Genomic DNA, 17,350 nt, shown 5'->3' with positions numbered 1-17,350 from the left:
GGGGAAGAGCCCCCTTAACAAACAGCTCTAATCCGCTCAGCAGATCCCGAAAAGGACATGTCACTCCCGCTACGACGAGGGCGAGGGCGGTAAAGGAGGATGGCCCATCACAAAGCAGGGGTGACCTGCTGGGTGAGCCTTGCTCCCCGGCACACTGCAGCAGCTGTCCCTTAGGGACTGCTAGTCAGGAGGATGAACACTGGATAGCTAGAAACCCAGCTCGCCCGATGTCCAGCTGGACAGAGCTCTGAGTCACCTTCAGCCACGCGCTACAAGGGAAAACACATCGTCTCTGCAGTCAGAGAGGCCTGGGTTTGAATCCCAAGTGGGCCAGCTTGTGGTTTTCAGAAGGTCTGTGTCCCTACTTGTAACACGGAGGTAACAACATCCACTTGGCAGGACACACACGCTCCAAGGGCATAATCACAGTACACTGATGGACAATTTTTTAAAAAGTCTTCTGATAATGCAGTATTTGTCCAGACTCTTGAGCTAAAGAAATAGGCAGAATTCTGCTAGTTGAGGGGAACGGCATAATTCCCCTCTCCCCAGGGAGAGGATACATAATGACTTTGCTTAACCAAACTTTTGTCCATCACTGCGCTACTTGTCAATGACGTCGTAATCCTCAAAACAACACAGTGGGGCTGGGGGGACAGGTGTGATGACCCCCTTTGGTGGCAAAGGAGATGGGAGCTCAAATATACGTCACCTGGAATCAAGGCTGGAGCCAAAACAGCTCGTCTCATTCTTCACCCACTGTTCCCAGCCTAGAGGAACGTCCCTAGGCAGGTGCCTCAGGATCTGATAGACACGTAGAGAGTCACTCTAGCCATTGTTGTTTGTTTTTGTTTGTTTCTTTGTTTTGCCTTGTCTAAGGCTGCTCCCCCAGCATGTGGAGGTTCCCGGGCTAGGGGTCCAATCAGAGCTGTAGCCGCTGGCCTACACCACAGCCACAGCAACATGGGATCTGAGACACATCTGTGACCTACACCACAGCTCATGGCAACGCCGGATCCTTAACCCACTGAGCAAGGCCAGGGATCGAACGCTCAACCTCATGGTTCCTGGTCGGATTCGTTAACCACTGTGCCATGATAGGAACTCCTATCCATCTTTGAATAGTAAGTGCCAACCCCACCCCCTCTCCACTTCTTCCTGGAGCAGGAGCCCTTATTTAAGTCTGTCTTCACATGGACAGCTCTGCAGATCTTAGATCCCGTCACTTTTCTTTTCCTGAAACAGTCCTAGCCTAGCTGTTTTCCCTTTAGGCAAGACGGCCCGAGTTGGACACATGAGGTTTTCCTCTGACTTGGTAAATCCCTAAGTGATGCGATCCTAAAATGTTTTCTGAGAATTTCTGGGGTCTTGAGTGCTGCCACCTATCAGATGTTTCCAGAAAGAGTTACAGCCACCCCCAACCAGCTCTGCCTGAGGCACAGCAGACAGCCCCTGGCCCCTCAGCACAGATGTCTCATCTGGGGGTCAGCTTCTCCCACGATCTTTCCTATGGGCCAGTCTTTCTACAGCCTCACAGTTATTCACGGAAAAATTTCTCCCTCCACGTCCCAGAAAAGCCAACAAATCATCTACGAGCTCAGAAATGTGACTTTGACCTTAAGCTCCTTGAGGATGGGGTCCTGCCCAACTCATCTCCACCCCCGCCCCTGCCCAGCCCTGGTGTCTGACATTGGGTCGGTGCCAGTGTGTGTCAGCTTCACTACACCGGGTGAGGGGAGCGTACAGGAGGGCCCTGCTCTGAGTTTCCCAGGCCCGTGGGTCCCAAAGGGGATGATCATGATGAGGTTGTTTGAAGAGCCTGTGTGTCATGCAAGGCCAGGTGTGATTTGTATACAGGACAGAAAGCTTAGACGTGTGAGAGCTGTAAGGGACACCCCAGCTATTTTCAAAGATTTAAGGGCTGGCCTCCCCAGCTGGGTGCTCTCCTTCACCCTGGAGCTCCAGGGAGCAGAAGCGGACTCAACCGGGCGGGGAGGGGCGCACGGTGGGTGGGGAGGGAATTGGCAGAGTTCCTGCTCAGGCTCCAAGACCATCTCTAGTGGCCAGAAAAAATGTCCAGCAGACAAACATGAAGCCACCCAGGCCAAGAGCCCCCCCTACAAGGAAAATCGGGCAGAGGCTGGGTATTTGCTTAAGCCATCAGCTGGGAGAGGAAGCCGTGGATCCCCCGTTGGGGGACCAGGCACTGGGGTTGGTCAACCTCTAAGCTCCTCCCACCTCTGTGATGCCAGGGGTGGTCCCGGGGGTTCTAGATAACTGAGGCCAAGGAGACAGGACCTCTACAGCTTTGTTCTCTCCTTCTTGGGGATGAGGATGTAACCTCAGGATGTAACCTAAGGATGTCAAGGAAGTCAGGGACCCGAGGAACCAGACAGCTCACCGGCTCCCAGCTTATTCTGGGCAGCCAGGGGGAGCGTGTGCAGCCGCCTGGGACCATGGGACCCACCAACCACCATATGGCTGATGTTACAGGAAAGAAGACTGAAAATCTGATCTAAAACAGCAGCCCTTGGTGATGGAGGGCAGGGAGACCACCCTCGGAAGACCGGGATTGGCCTCTGGGTGCAGTCTCGAGACCTGGGAGCCCTGCATTCAGCTCCTCCTCCACGGGTAGCCCCGGGCCAACTCTTTCCACCTGGAGGGTGCAGAGCTGGAGGAGGGAGGCTCTCCATGGGGGGGAGGGGGAGGAAGGAGCGTGGGCCAGACCCCTCTCACAGCCACATTTCATAAGCAGCCCGACTTAGCTCCCACCCGGAAAATGGGCCGGAATGTAACGGCACAGAAATCATTATCCACGTCTCTGCCTGCCTCAAGCCCCTGCCGCCTACCTTTTCCTTGTCTACCCTGCACCTGCACCCTCAGAGGTAAAAGAAAAATATCCTTCCACCCCATGAGATATTACTTCTGTCCAGCCTACAAAATGTTTCCCAGCAGGGAGTTCCCGTCATGGCTCAATGGTTAACAAATCCGACTAGGAAGCATGAGGGTGGCGGGTTCAATCCCTGGCCTTACTCAGTGGGTTAAGGATCTGGCGTTGTCATGAGCTGTGGTGTAGGTCACAGACACAGCTTGGATCCCACGTTGCTGTGGCTCTGGTGAAGGCCGGTGGCGACAGCTCCAATTAGACCCCTAGCCTGGGAACCTCCGTAAGCGGCAGGTGCGGTCCTAGAAAAGGCAAAAAGACGAATGAATGAATGAATGAATGAATGAATGCAAACAAAATGTTTTCCAGCCAAATCCAATACTTCAAAGGCTGAGACTGACAGATACCAATCTGCTAGCCTCATGCATCATCTCTCCTTGGCTTCCTGTCTTGGGTCCAGCCTCACCTCCTTCCAACCCTGGGTGCTCTTCTAACTTATAGGCCAGAGCCAGGGACATAGGCTAGGTCTGCAAGCCGAGGTCTTGATCTGACCCTTCCTGATCAACAGTCAAGGATCTGGCTTCGGGGCAACGTGACTTCTGGCTATTGATGCCAGACTCAGCAACAAAGCCATGCACGGAGCAGCCCAGGCTGGTGATGAAGACGCATTCAGGAGCTTGAACCTCAGCCCTTCAGGAAGCAATGTTTCTAACTCCAGTGCCACCTCTTCCAGGAAGTCTCCCCTTATTCTCTTAGTAGCACCTACTCTTCCTCTGTTGTCCGCTGCTGCTCAACGTTTGTACTTACAGTCCTTAAAAGCCCTCACTTCATCACAGGTCTGTCTCCCTAAAGAACCGCTGGGTCCTTAAGGACACGAACTCCACCCTATTCCTCGATGGGCCTCCCCACGCTGCTGGGCACAGAGACTTGTAAATGTCTCTTGCATTGAGCTGAACTGCCTTTATGGATCCCAGGGAAGGATTACGAAGGAGGCAGCATGGCTCCGGAAATAATTAATCATGGTTCATCAATATTTTTCCCTCTCCGGTCCCTCTCCCACACTAGCTGCGAGGCCTCCTAAGAAAGAACGTGGCTTCCTCCATCTCCCTCCTGGAAGCATCTGGATGGGTCACAGTGCGGGAGGGTGGAAGTGGGGCTCAGAGACGGGAGAGGGATGATCAAATCATTCAACCTTCTGGTGGCCATTCTGGAGAGCTCTGGAAAGGACCAGGACCCCTGCCCTGGAGGAGGAGGAGGAGGGAAAGCCAGTTCTTGTGATGCACGGGCTCTCCACGGGCGGGGCTGGAGAGGGCTGGTGTCTAGGGTGGTAGGGTGGTGTAGCAAGGTGGGGGCACGGTGCCACTCCTGCTGTCCACAGATGGTGCCCAAAGGCTCTTGAGATGCTACAACCACAGTTACTGCTCTCACATCATGGAAGCAGGACGTTTCTGAGAGGACTCCAGAACCGCCGCAGGGATGGGTTTCCGGCCCAGGGCCTGATTTTCCAGCAGCCTCCCCTGTGAAATGGGAGGCTGAAAGAGAAGGGAATGAGGACGAGCCACTGACCCCTCTCCAGACCGGAATCCCAGTGTGGCACAGTGGATGCTGTGCGGGTACCCTTCCCGTGCAGTCCCCAAAGTCATCAGCTACACATGCCCTGAGCCTGGCAGACTTCTGGACCCCTCTCCTCCACACGCCATCAGGCAGGCAGCAGCAGCAGATGCTTCAAAAGAAGGTTGTGTGTATCAGCTTCAGCAAAGTATAGTCAGTAGCTAAATCTAAGTCAGATGTACAAAGCCTGATGTTTTGTCTCATCCCTATTAAAACCTCCCAGCTAAGGAAATCAGCCTGTGAGCAGATATTCATTTCAGTGAAAAGACAAGGCAGGCCCCTGATTAACCTGGGATCACCCCTGTACAAATCCAAAAGGCCAGGCCCCCCCGGGTTCCCCAGAACATAAAGGCGGTTTCCCTCCTGGGATGTCACAGGGTGAACCCAGAGCAGTGCACACGGAAATCTTCTCCTCCGTCTACCAGGACGCTCATGTGGCCTCAAGGGACCAGAAGAGCCATTTCCCTCCAGTTAAGACACCATGTCCCCCACGTCTCAATTGCAAAACCTCACTTCTGCCAGGGGCCCAGGGGCTGCTGGCTAGGAGGTCCCAGGAGAACCTGCTGCCAGAGGGGTCCCTGCTGGATACCTGCTGGGGAACTTTCCAGGCAACTAACTAACACAGACACACACACAGACACATACACAGAGACACACACACACACACACACTCACACACTGCTCAAGCCTGCAGGCCCCGGGATTTCTAGAGCAAAGGTAGGATCTAGGGTGGAAAGCACTGCTGGGCTGGGAGAGCCCCATCAGCAGGCTCACAGTACAGCCTGCTGGGCACGGATGCCTGTACAGCTGGAGGGGGAGGGGTGAGGGGCGGGCAGGGGCCTCATGCCTTCGCCCCCTCCCCCCATCTGCTTTCAACCCGTGGGAAAGGAGCCTTGAATCCCAAATCCCAAGTTTAGGCTTGAAAGGCTGCAGAAGCGGAAGGACAGCTCGTCTTGGCTTTCCAGGCAACCAGATCTCCCACCCCGCTGCTCAGTGCTTTAGAAAGTTCCAAAGGATAAGCATGGGGAAAGGAATGGAGCGCAGTGCTGAGGAGGAGGAGGAGCTGGGGCCCCAGGAAACAGGAAACACCTCTGCCGGGCTTATAGGAGTCACCTTCAACTTGTACCCAACACCCCTGCCTCTGGCTCTTTCAGCACAGACCACATGGGTGCAGTTCCAACGTGGGCACAGAGAGGGCGCAGTTTACAGGCGCGAGCTGTGGTGGAAGGACAATCCAGGTGTGGCAGGTGACGGTGCGTGGAGGGCCCCCTCGGGCTGGGCCCCTTGAGCCACTAGGTAACAACAGGCAGTGGCAGGAAACATGGAGAAGAAGTGGCACAAGAGGAAAATAACAGCGCTGAGGTCATACCCACAGGAGTTGGCATCAGACAGGGGAGTGGAGGGTGGGGGAGGGCAGGTGATGAAGAGGAGGAAGGAGGAGACTTAGACACAGTGGGGATACCTGCTCCCCCACCCCACACCCCAGTTTCTGCTCTACCAGTCCTCTGGGTGCCTGCTCCAGGCTGCCCTGTCTCTGCTGACCCAGCTATGTCCCTAATGCCCCTGTCCCCCTCCCGACTCCTCACAACCGTCACCCCCTCTCTCTCCAGCAGAGCAAGTTCCTTAGGCAGCTGGGTAGACAGCAATCCCCACACCCACCCCGCACGCTATCCCGCACCCCATTCCCCCCACCTCCAGCCAGTATCTGAGAGATGCCCAAGCTTCAGGCACATCCTGGCCCCACATCCAAGCCACTGGCCCCACGCAGGGGCCCTGGGAACCCCCCACCCCCCCACCCACCAGGAGCCTTCTGAGCTGTGAGGAGCAGCAGGCAGATCCAACCCCACAGCACACCTTGCCCTGTCTCGGACAGACTTGGGGACACCACCTGGTCCCAGAGCAGGACCCTGCTCCCAAGGCAACTCTTCCCGGGCAGGGAGGCTGCCTTGGTAGCCCAAACAGAGGGCACGCTGGAGCCGTCTCCCACTCAGCTGGCCCCCTGTCACCTGGAGTCTCAGGGAAAGCACGGGGCTCTCCTGTAGGAAGAATGTTTATCTTTTTAATCATGCTTTTAAAAGTCAAATGAGTCATTGGAGAAAACAGGAGACCAAGTGGGTGGCCACTGGGGAGGCAGCAAGGAAGATCAAGGCCCGCCAAGCCCGGAGGAAGAGGCCTTGGTGTGGCCCGGAGAACAGGCTAGGTGGCCATGCCTCCCAAAAGCCAGCCAGGGGACAGGAGGTGCTGGGTAAGGAGCCTCGGGCACTGGCCCCCGGGGCCTTGCTCCCCGACCCCAGCGCCTCGGTTAAGGGTCTTTTGCTGGAACAAACACCTGCTGTCGAGAGACATCCCACCAAGCTCCCAGGTCCTTGAGAGGACCGTCACATGTCCCATCTCTGCGTGGGAGGGGAAGCCGCCCAAGTCGCGACTCCCCGCCTGCCGTCTTCTTCCAAGAAGAAGCTGGAATTCCTCCCTCTGGACGCAGTCCTTCTGGCTGCTGCCCCTCCCGCAGTCCCAGCCCAAGGCGAGCGGCCAGGAACACTCTCGGAGTTTGCTGGCTGATTAATTAGCGCGTTCGAATGAGCCACAAGTGACCGAGTGGCGGGGAGGCCACTATGTCAGTCACGGGGCCCGGAGTCCCCATCATTTCCAAATGAGCGTGGCTACCCAACCTCCTCCCAGAGCCCTCGGCTCTGCCTCCCCGTTTCAGACAACCGCGATCCTCCAGATCAAGGGGGGGGGGTGACGTGCCCCCAGGAGGGACCAGCCAAGACCCCAGCCTCCAGACTGTCCTCCCAGAGCTCACCCACTGCACGGGGCTGCTGCCCAGCACCCCAGCTGGGGAAGAGGTAAGGGTCTAACAGCCCACTGAGTTTGTGGAGCCCCCAAACCAATTTAAGGCTAGCCAGACCGACAGCGTTCTAGTAAATTCTTTCAAGAAGCTTCGAACCACGTTCTGTAGAAGCTGGAGAAATTCCCAAGGCCACAGGGCATCAGGTTAGGGGCAGCAGTGAAGGGAAGGACTTCAGGACCCACTCTCCTCTCCCTTCCAGTTTTTGGAGAAGCCCCAAAAGGCCCGCCTTTCCTCTCGGACCAGCCGGCTCATTCCTTTTGGGACCTGCCGGGTCTTCCCTTCTCTTGGTCAGCACTGGGGCTGCCTGGATCGATGACCTGACACCATCCCCTCCGAGCACCGGTGGGACCTGTGACTTATTCTCCCCAACGGACTATGACCTAGGTGGTGTCCTATTACTCCCATCATTGCTTTACATAACCTGGAACTTCTCTCTCGCCAGCAGACTCACTTCACTGCCTTTCTGTTTCGCGTGCTTTGAAGAAGCAAACAGCCATAGTGGAAAGGCCTGTGTGGTAAGGAATTGAAATCCACCTCTGTCCAAAAAGTCAGCTAGGGCGGAGGGGACCTCTGGCTGATGACCAGCCCAAAAAAATTGAGTCTCTGGAAGACCAGGCAGAACTGACTCCTACTAACAACAACACGTGAGGTGGGCCCTGACCTTTCTCCAGCCACGCCTTTGCAGACCTCCTAACTCTGGCTGCTACTCTGACTGCAGAAATATCACAGACCTGGAAGCAAAGTACCAAACTAATTCATGAACGGATTCCTGACTCTCAGAAACTGAAATTAAAAAAGTGGGTTGATTTAAAACAAAAGCAAAAACAGGACTTCCCATCGTGGCTCAGAGGAAACGATCTGACTAGCATCCATGAGGACACAGGTCCAATCCCTGGCCTCGCTCAGTGGGTTAAGGAGCCGGTGTTGCCGTGAGCTGTGGTGTAGGTCGCAGACGCGGCTCAGATCTGGCGTAGCTGTGGCCATGGTGCAGGCCGGCAGCTACTGCTCTGATTCGACCCCTAGCCTGGGAACCTCCAGATGCCACAGGTATGACCCTAAAAAGCAAAACGAAACAAAACAAAAATTTAACTTGAAATAAATTAAAAAAAAAAAAAAAAACTATGGTGGCTGTCAGGGCAAGACCCGAGGATCTTCATCACCCAGATCCTTCTCTAGGCAAATCTGAGGCACCGTAATAAAAGAGATGACTCGTATCTCCCTACCCTCGCAGAGCTGGCAAGGAGAGCCTCAGGGCTGAAGATGTCAGGATGCAAGTTAATGTGCGTGCGTCCCCCACTGCCCCATAGCCACCACCTCCCTCCCTGTCCGGGAGCTGCTTCCAGCACCAGATGTGGCCCCCGGACAGCCAAGGCCTCTGCATGGCCAACAGACTTCCGGGGGCCAAGAGGGTGACAGAGGTCTTGGGGGGTCCTCCCAGGAGTTCCCCCCACCACATCTTACCTGATGAGGTCAATAGGTTGAAACTTGTAAAACACCCCGTAGCGCGCCCACTCCTGATACAGCAGCTGAACAAGAAGAAGACAGGACCCGATTAGAGGCGAAAGGGGGCAACGATTCACCTTTTTTATCCCTCCTAGCACGTCAAAAATTGAATCCCCCAAGCCTGGCTTCCAGGCGTATCCTCCTGAGATAACCACAGGGAGACGTCCAGAAGCAGGAGGCCTGGAAGCCCACTTCTCCTCCCCAAAGAAAAAAGGTGATTTTCCTCATGCTCCAGGGCAGCACTGCACTGAGCAAGCAAACCCCCTCGCTCATCGCTCCCTTGCCTTGCTGAGTCCAGCCACTTGGGCCCTGACGTTCCTTTCGTCACCTGATGAACAAGTGTTCACTGAACCTCAACCTCGGGCAGGCCCTGTCCAGACGCTGCGCAAGCAGTCAACCAAAGTTACTGCCCTCCTGGAGCTTACACCCAGAGCCCAGAGACAAATATAAACTCACACATGAATTTCTAAGAAATAAATGTAGGAGTTCCCATCGTGGCTCAGTGGTAATGAATCCGACCAGTATCCATGAGGAGGCAGGTTCGATCCCTGGCCTCGCTCAGTGGGTTAAGGATCTGGCATGGCTGTGAGCTGTGGTGTAGGTCACAGATGCCACCCAGATCCTCTGTTGCTGATGCTGTGGTGGAGGCTGGCAGCTGTGGCTCTGCGATGCCTAGCCTGGAAACTCCCATGTGTGGCGAGTATGGCCAAAGAAAGAAAGGAAGGAAGGAAGGAAGGAAGGAAGGAAAGAGAAAAATAAATCGAGGTAGGAAGAAGCATCTGCGGGGGTGGGTGGGAGGGCTACTTGAGCTAGGCGGCAAGAGAAGGGTGACATCTGAGCGGAGACCTAAGGAAGTGGGGCTGATGTTTCAGCTGGAAGAACACTCCTGCTGTGCAAAGACCTGGAGAGAAGTGCATGCAACATGTCCCAGGAAGAACAGGAAAGTGGTCATGGCAGGGAGCTGGGGGTGGGGGGCGCAGAGCAAGGGGAGACTCCTGGTAGAGGAGGTTAGAAAGGACCGGGGTGGCCCCATCAGTCAGGGGCTTGTGGGCCAGGCTAAGACCTTTGGACTTTGAAGGAAACCATTAGGAGATGGAAAGCCCTGTGCGAAGAAGGATCTGGTTTCCAGTGTAGACGGCTCACTCTGCCAACTGCCTGGGGAACAGAGTAGGGGACCTATTGTAATGGTCCGGGAAAGGGTGGATGGTGGCTGTTACCATGGAGGTAGTGGAAGAAGTAACGAGAAGTGGCTGATTCCATATACATATATGTACACACACACACATACACACACAGTTTTAGGGCTCTACCCGCAGCATATGGAAGTTCCCAGACGAGGGATCAAATTGGAGTTGTAATAACTGTCGGCTTACACCACAGCCGTAGCCACACCGGATCCTTAGCCCACCGAGCGAGGCCAAGGATCAAACATGTGTTCTCATGGATACTATTTGGGTTCATTACCGCTGAGCCACTACAGGAACCCCCTGATTCCACTCATATGTCAAAGGCAGAGCCAGTAAGACTTACTGTTGGATTGGATGCAGGGTGAGGGAAAATGAGAACGTGGCCTGAGCGACTGAGTAAATGGTAATTCTATTTCCTGAACTGGGGAAGACGCGGGAAGGGCGGGCTGGCAGGGAACCAAGAATTCCCACGGGTGTCCATCTAGGTGTCCGCGTGGGAATGTAGGGTGAGCAGCTGGATATAAAAGTTTGGAGTTTACAGGCTAGCCCGGGCTGAAGATGGAAATTCAGGAGTGAGCAGAGAAGACCTGAGTTTAAAGTCATTACGTTACAGAGGCAACTGCCAAAGAAACGGGCAGGTAGAGAAGACGCCTGATGTCTGGGCTGAGGTCGCCAACGTTTAGAGGTCAAGGGGATGATGAAGAACGGCAGAAGAGGGAGAAGAGCAGAACGAGCAGTGGGTGGTGTCCCAGAGGCCAGAGGAAGGTGGGTAGAAGGTGGCCGGCTGGGTCAAAAACTGCGGATGGGTCAGGGCAGCTGAGCATGGAGAACTGACCTTGGGTCCAGTGGCTTGAGGTCATGGATGACCTTGACAAGAGCGGTTCCAGGGGCGGGATGTGAATAGAACCCCAGCGGAACACATTTTAGAAGCGAGGGGAGGAAATAAGGCACCAAACACATCAGGCTGTGCCATCATGTGAGGTTTGCACAGCAGCTTTAGAGAAGTGGCCCGGAGAAAAACCTGTGTATCAGTCCCAGGAGCAAACCAAATTGGAAACTTTAATTTCCAATTCCTGGCCAGCGAGCATCACAGGGCACCCACAAGTAAATGAAGTTATCTGGTAATGAACCATCGGGAGCCATCACCTAGCTATCCGTGCTGAATAGATCTTCATGCGTGACGAAACCCACAAGCCTACAATCCGGCTGCCACCTTACGTCCTATGGTCTCATCTACACATCTCACACATTGAAAAGAATTCACACAGAATTCTGGCACGGAGAAGTGACCCTAATCAGAGATTTTGGATAGTCAGCCAAACAGCCCTATGGCTAGCCATCCTTTTCACCTAAGACTCTTTAAAGACATGACATTAAAACTGAAATAAAATTTGGCATTCTTACTTAGTGACCATAGAATTTTTTTGTTTTTGTTTTTGTTTTTGTTTTTGTTTTTGCACCTGTGACATATGGAAGTTCCCAGGCTATGGGTCAAATCAGGGCTGCAGCTGCCGGCTTATGTCACAGCCACAGCAACGCAGAATCCGAGCCACAGCTATGGCAACCTACACCACAGCTCACAGCAACACCAGATCCTTAACCTACTGAGCAAGGCCAGGGATCGAACCCGTGTCCCCACGGATACTAGTCGGGCTTGTTACCACTGAGCCACAATTAGGAACTCCAATGATAGACTTTTATTGTCACGGAATCTCCCAACAATCACAAAAGAGAACCAAGAACTACAGGGACCCTGATGGAGTAAATGGCACCCGTGGTCACCGTCACCTGCAGCAGAGGAAACCCAGACACAAAGGGGCTGCACAGGGTGTGATGGGCAGAGAAAGATCTGAATCCATGAGTTGTGATGCTGCTCATCCCAGGCAGGTGGCCTCAAACTGAATCCTACTGTTCTTATTACACCTCTTGCTCCCCATCATCTGGGTGCTTCTTCTGCCCTGGGTTTTCGCTCCCTCTCCCCAGTGCAAACCCAGGACTCATCCGCCCCTGGTGACCTCATCTGTGGCCCATCAGGAGGCCAGCTTGCGTCAGGAGATACAGGCAGGGCCTCCCTTGAGGGCTGTGGGACGTCACTAGCTGCCTCCTAGGCCCTGACCTCCAGGGCAAATTCCTCTCCAAGTCACATGTCTGGTCCAAACCTGAACACCTGTGCCTGCCACTGCCCTAGAGGGAAAAACTGAAAATGCCCCCAGGATGCCCACATGGCCCAGTTGGCTCAGGTCCAATCTGAGAGCCAGGCTCCTGAGCTATACCCCTGGCTGGCTCTCAGACCTGCTGTACGGAACCTGCAGAGGATCCTTTTCCAGAGCGGTTCCCTCTCAGCACAACACTGCATCTATAGGTCATGGATACAGATGAGGCTGAGCCCAGAGGAGCCCCAAGCAGGCAGTTTAGGCAAACGCGGGAGGAAACCATCAGGCGGCCTCTGCAAGGGCTGGAGCTGCACGGCCCCAGATCGGGGAGGTGATGCAACAAGGGCGCAGAGCCCTGCAGGGGAGCCAGGGAGCTGAGTGGTGGAGACCTTCCCATCTCTACAAATGTTTACTTACACACAGTTAGTGACCAGGTGGATCGTGCTAAGCCCTGGGTTACAGGGACCCAGGATAGACCAGCAGTCAGGATGCAGGGAGGCATATGCCCGAGTGTCTGCCCCATGGGCATGAGCATGTGTGAGTCACATGCCAGCAGACAACCACAGAAACTTGTAACCACCCTGTTAAACCCTGCAGGGTTTAGAACCTTCAATGAATGCAGCTCTTGACAAATCCATTCTCTCCCTGAGAGTTACACCATATCCTCTGCGCCAACTGGCCAAACCTGCAAATAGAGCAGGGAGGGACCGCAGCTCCCTCTCAATGGGCAGAGCCTTATTTCGGAGGCCCCGGATGCAATTCCAGCATGGGGGTCTGACTCCCAAACCGTTAGGGTAGGAAGCAACAAGCCAGGAGGGACCACTGCATCTGGTGGATCCGGGCGTACAAGCAGCCGGGTCGGCCCCCTAGGGTCGCATTGGACAGTGGGCCAGTTGGTTTAAGTATTTCATGACACTCTAAGGAACCCTGCCACTCACACCACCTGCAGCGCCAGAGGCGGCAAGATGCACGAGCTCACGGTCCTCTCTGAGGCCACAACAGAGAGCAGCCAGACCTCAAGAGATCCCAGGATGCCCACTGGGGCCGACTTAGAGGCATGGATGGGAGAGTGGGGACTGGGGTGGGAGAGGATGGGATTCTACCCTCCAGTCCTCCAATGAATTTCTGAATTTCTGGCAGGTCGCTTCAACTAGCTAGGTCTTCTCCATTAGTAAAATGGGAGCTGTGCAGGATGAGAAAAGGGGAAAACCAGACGACAAGTATCTTTCTCATCAGAAAAACCAGACAGGGCAGTTCTCGTCATGGCTCAGTGGTTAACGAACCCGACTAGTATCCATGAGGATGCGGGTTCGATTCCTGGTCTCGATCAGTAGGTTCAGAATCTGGCATTGCCAGGAGCTGTGGTGTAGGTCGCAGACTCAGCTCGGATCCTGAGTTGCTGTGGCTGTGGCGTAGGCTGGCAGCTGGAGTTCCAATTCAAGCCCTAGCCTGGGAACCTCTGTATGCCACAGGTGCAGCCCTAAATAGACAAAAGACAAAAAAAAAAAAAAAAAAAGACCAGACTCTCTGCACACACCTCTCAGCGGGTCACATTTTTACTGCCCATTAGAGAAAATAGCCATTTTGAAAGCTTGGAAACCCAGCACCAAGGGTGCAAAACCTGCTGAAGGAACTCGTCTTCCAAGGTTGTGCCTGGGTTCCCCCCAGGTGGGCAGGGAAGCCACGGCATGCTGGCAGCCCTGGGAAGGTGATGCTTCCCGGGGGTGCTTGAGAAAAGCAGGCAAGTCTAGCCAACACAGAGCAAGGTGGCTTCCAGTGGTGGCAGGAGGGGCTGTCCACGCCTACAAGCCCTGGTCTCTAGAAAGGCCGGAAACCCCTGTTCTCCAGAGGCAAGGCTCCTCTGGTGAGTGACCCTCTAGGGGGGGGCTGAGTCATGGAGTCTGCAGACTGTACCAGGCCCGCTGGAGCAGAGGGGCTCCATCTCTGCCTGTAAGGGGGCTCACTGGAAAAGCCACGGAGCACATGGGAGGGGGAAGGAGAACCCCAGGCACCAGCAGGATGGGAGGTCCGAAAGGCCCCCAGAGGGGCGAGCTCAAGGCAGTTAGTTCCCAACCCACCTCGCCTCCTCCAGCAGCCAACTCAGGGGTTCTCCCTTGCACCCAACCCAAATCCTCCCCGTAGCCCTGGCAAGGAACACTAGGCGATTACAAAGCAACCAAAACACATCCATGCTCTGCAAGCATTCAGAGGTTTTGGCTCCTTCCTTCGGGATACATTTTAGGCCCCGCCCATGTGCCTCTGAAGCTGCAGGAAGGAAGCCAGCACTGTAGTGAGTGGTCCCCTTGCTGCAGTGAGAGGCTGTGTTCACCTGGCTGTAACCCCTGGCTGGGATTTGGATGCCAGTTTTTTAAAAGTTTGTTTGTTTGCTTGCTTGGTCTTTTCGGGGGGGTTTTAGGGCCACACCTGAGGCATATGGAAGTTCCCCAGCTAGAGATCGAATTGGAGCTGTAGCTGCTGGCTTATGCCACAACCACAGCAATGCCACATCTGAGCTCCATCTGCAACCTACACCACTGCTCATGGCAACACTGGATCCTTAACCCACTGAGCGAGGCCAGGGATCGTACCCACCTCCTCGTGAACAGTAGTTGGGTTCGTAACCAGCTGAGCTGCAATGGGAACTCCTGGATGCCAGGGTTAACATTAAAGTCCTGACTGGGCAATCTGGTTTACGGCCCCCAGAACCAGTCTCCTTGCCTTGCTGGGTATCTGTTCCGAAACCCAAATGGACAGAAAAAAGCTTTCACTCTCATTCCTGGGTTTTCTCTCATCCCCCATCACTGCAAGCTTTATTTCCCTAACCATGACCCTGGCAGGGGAAGCTAAGGAGGCCAGGAGTGGCTGGCAAACCAGAGAAAAAGCCAGGAGAAGTGGGCTCCTTATCTTCCAAAGATACCTGTCCACCCTCGCCAAGCATCCCTTTGGTGTCAGCCTTGGGAATTATCCACCAGGACATGGCCCTGTCCTGGCTGGTCGCCCTCTGCCTCCCAGATTCTACCCAGCCTAGCAGGTGGGGTGTGTAGTGGGGGCAGTACTGGTCTGAGAGCAAAACAATTTCTGGAAGGAAAGTTTTTGTGAAAAGATCTTTTTTTTTTTTTTTTTTTAGCTTTTTAGGGCCGCACCTGCAGCGCATGAAAGTTCCCAGTCTAGGGGTCGAATCGGAGTGACAGCTGCCAGCCTAGGCCACAGCCACAGCAACGCCAGATCCGAGCTGCATCTGTGACCTAAACCACAGTTCGTGGCAACGCTAGATCCTTAACCGACTGAGCAAGGCCAGGGATCGAACCCGTGACCTTATGGATACTAGTCAGATTTGTTTCCTCTGCACCACAACAGGAACTCCAAAAAGGTCTTATTCTTAATAATAATATATTATTCCAGACAAACACACACATATTTTGGATGGCCTACAATTTGTTGCTTTCTGCCTCTGTGCGGATAACAGGGGGCTGTCTGATTAGTCCCAGGAGTTCTGTGTGTTCCTGGTCTCTGGAATGTTCCTGTAAAGTGCTCCACCTTGACGGACTGGGGTCACCACCCACCCAGCAGGAGGTCTCTTAGGTGGGCAGTGGGTGGTGATCACTCTTTAAAGGGGAGGAATGTGAAATGAAAGAGTAGGCAGACAGAAAATGGCTGGGGTGAGTGAGGTGAGATGCAGGGAGAGAGGCTTCCTCCTTTTCCTTTAAATCTGATCCGGGACTTTTCAGGAAATTAAACACCAAGACTATTAGCATCAGATAGAAAACAGATGAGGTTAAAACATCGAAAAACGACAGCAGATTCCCTGGGCAGGCAGAGAGGGGACATATGTAAGCAATCACAGCCGTATTTCTGGAAAAGACCTTTTTATGTTTTTAATACTTAACACTTCATAACAGGGACTAATAGGCAGGATAAAAAGAAGGCTGCTCAAAAGGCAACTTGGGGGATGAATGATTTTCCAGACAGAAGAGTGGGGAGGTGGGGGGCACGGGCTTCTCTTCCTCATCCCGCCCACCCTCGCCCACCCTCCTCTGCTCACCAGAATCGCTAGAGGCTGGGGAACCTGGGTGGGAGCATGGATGAGGCCCGACGGGCAGCCCCCCCCACCGGAAGGAGGATGGATGATGTGCTTAGAGCATCGTGCAGTGGTGGGCAGGGTGGCACCCCTAGTCCCAGAGTACCAGCAAGTAGAAGAAACAGGATCTAGATGGACAGAGACATCCAGCCAGCTGTGGTTGGCACAGGGGAGGGATCCTGCAAAGGGACCTTTCTCTGCTCCCCTAAATATCACCTCTCACCCCTAGCTGCCCAGAACACACCACAGATTTCTCATCTATAAGCTGGGAATGGCTATGCCACCTGTCTGCTTAAAGGATAAGAAGAACTGAAAAGGTGACCCCCCCACCCCTGCCAACAAGCCATAATGGCATGGATGCTGATATATCTTTTAGCAGGAACACGGGGTTTGAGGGTCAGAGGGGTTCTGGCCCCTTCTCTGTTTATCATGTTTTTGTGGGCCAGGTGTACTTGTTCTGTGCCTCAGTTTCCCCATCTACAAATTAAGGGATTTGGATGCTCAGCATTTCGGTCAAAGCTCTCCTGTCCTCAGGGGTGGGGATGCCACCTTCATGTGGAATGTGGGATGTATTTCAGGATGGTTGGCATCGCCGCTCCCCCAGGTTCTAACCACTGGTACCACCCTATCCACAGTCATGTCCACCACCAGAAATGGCCCTCACATTTCCAAGTGCCTGGGGACAGGGAGCTGTGGAAGAGCGGCTGGAAACAGATAAGCAGTAAAGAGAACACTTGGGACACATCTGTGAAGCCCGTGACCCATGTGTGGTCCTTTGCGCCCAGAGCCCATGGCGCAGCACCCGGCCGGCTTACCTTTCTGTCGTTCATGTCATCTCCCGCACCATCGTATTCTCCCTGCAGGGGGGGAAGCCAGTGGAATCATCAAAAACAGGGAAAGGGTCTCTTTTTGATGTTCTAATGTCATCCCTTTCTTTCATTCCCATCTCAGGAAGGTCAAGAAGTGACACCTAAGGAGATCCTGTTTCGCTCCCTTGGCATCGACACCTGCTGTCGATGCGGCAACTGCAAGGGCAGAGCTGCCCGCAGACGGGATAGCATGTCAGGAAAGTCTCCCTGTGCC

General features: G+C 54.3%; 1 protein-coding gene across 6 annotated transcripts in view; it reads right to left on the bottom strand.

Moving 5' to 3' along the window:
• ANO2 (anoctamin 2) overlaps nucleotides 1-17,350 on the bottom strand; it is a 344,114-nt gene that overhangs the window by 207,999 nt on the left and 118,765 nt on the right. For all 6 annotated transcript variants that reach the window (XM_084956923.1, XM_021092435.2, XM_084956919.1 and 3 more), the window contains 2 exons: nucleotides 17,083-17,124; nucleotides 8,808-8,872 (listed from right to left, as the gene is read on the bottom strand). In XM_084956923.1, coding sequence (XP_084813049.1) covers nucleotides 8,808-8,872; nucleotides 17,083-17,124 — 107 coding nt within the window. The remainder of the gene's footprint in view (nucleotides 1-8,807; nucleotides 8,873-17,082; nucleotides 17,125-17,350) is intronic.

The sequence above is a fragment of the Sus scrofa genome, chromosome 5, assembly GCF_054392235.1.
Source record: "Sus scrofa isolate SSC_HxYL_T2T_F1_AM1 chromosome 5, Sscrofa_HxYL_maternal_Yorkshire_Landrace_v2.0, whole genome shotgun sequence".
In the NCBI taxonomy this organism is placed as follows: domain Eukaryota; kingdom Metazoa; phylum Chordata; class Mammalia; order Artiodactyla; family Suidae; genus Sus; species Sus scrofa.
This window is presented reverse-complemented; position numbering and strand designations above follow the sequence as displayed.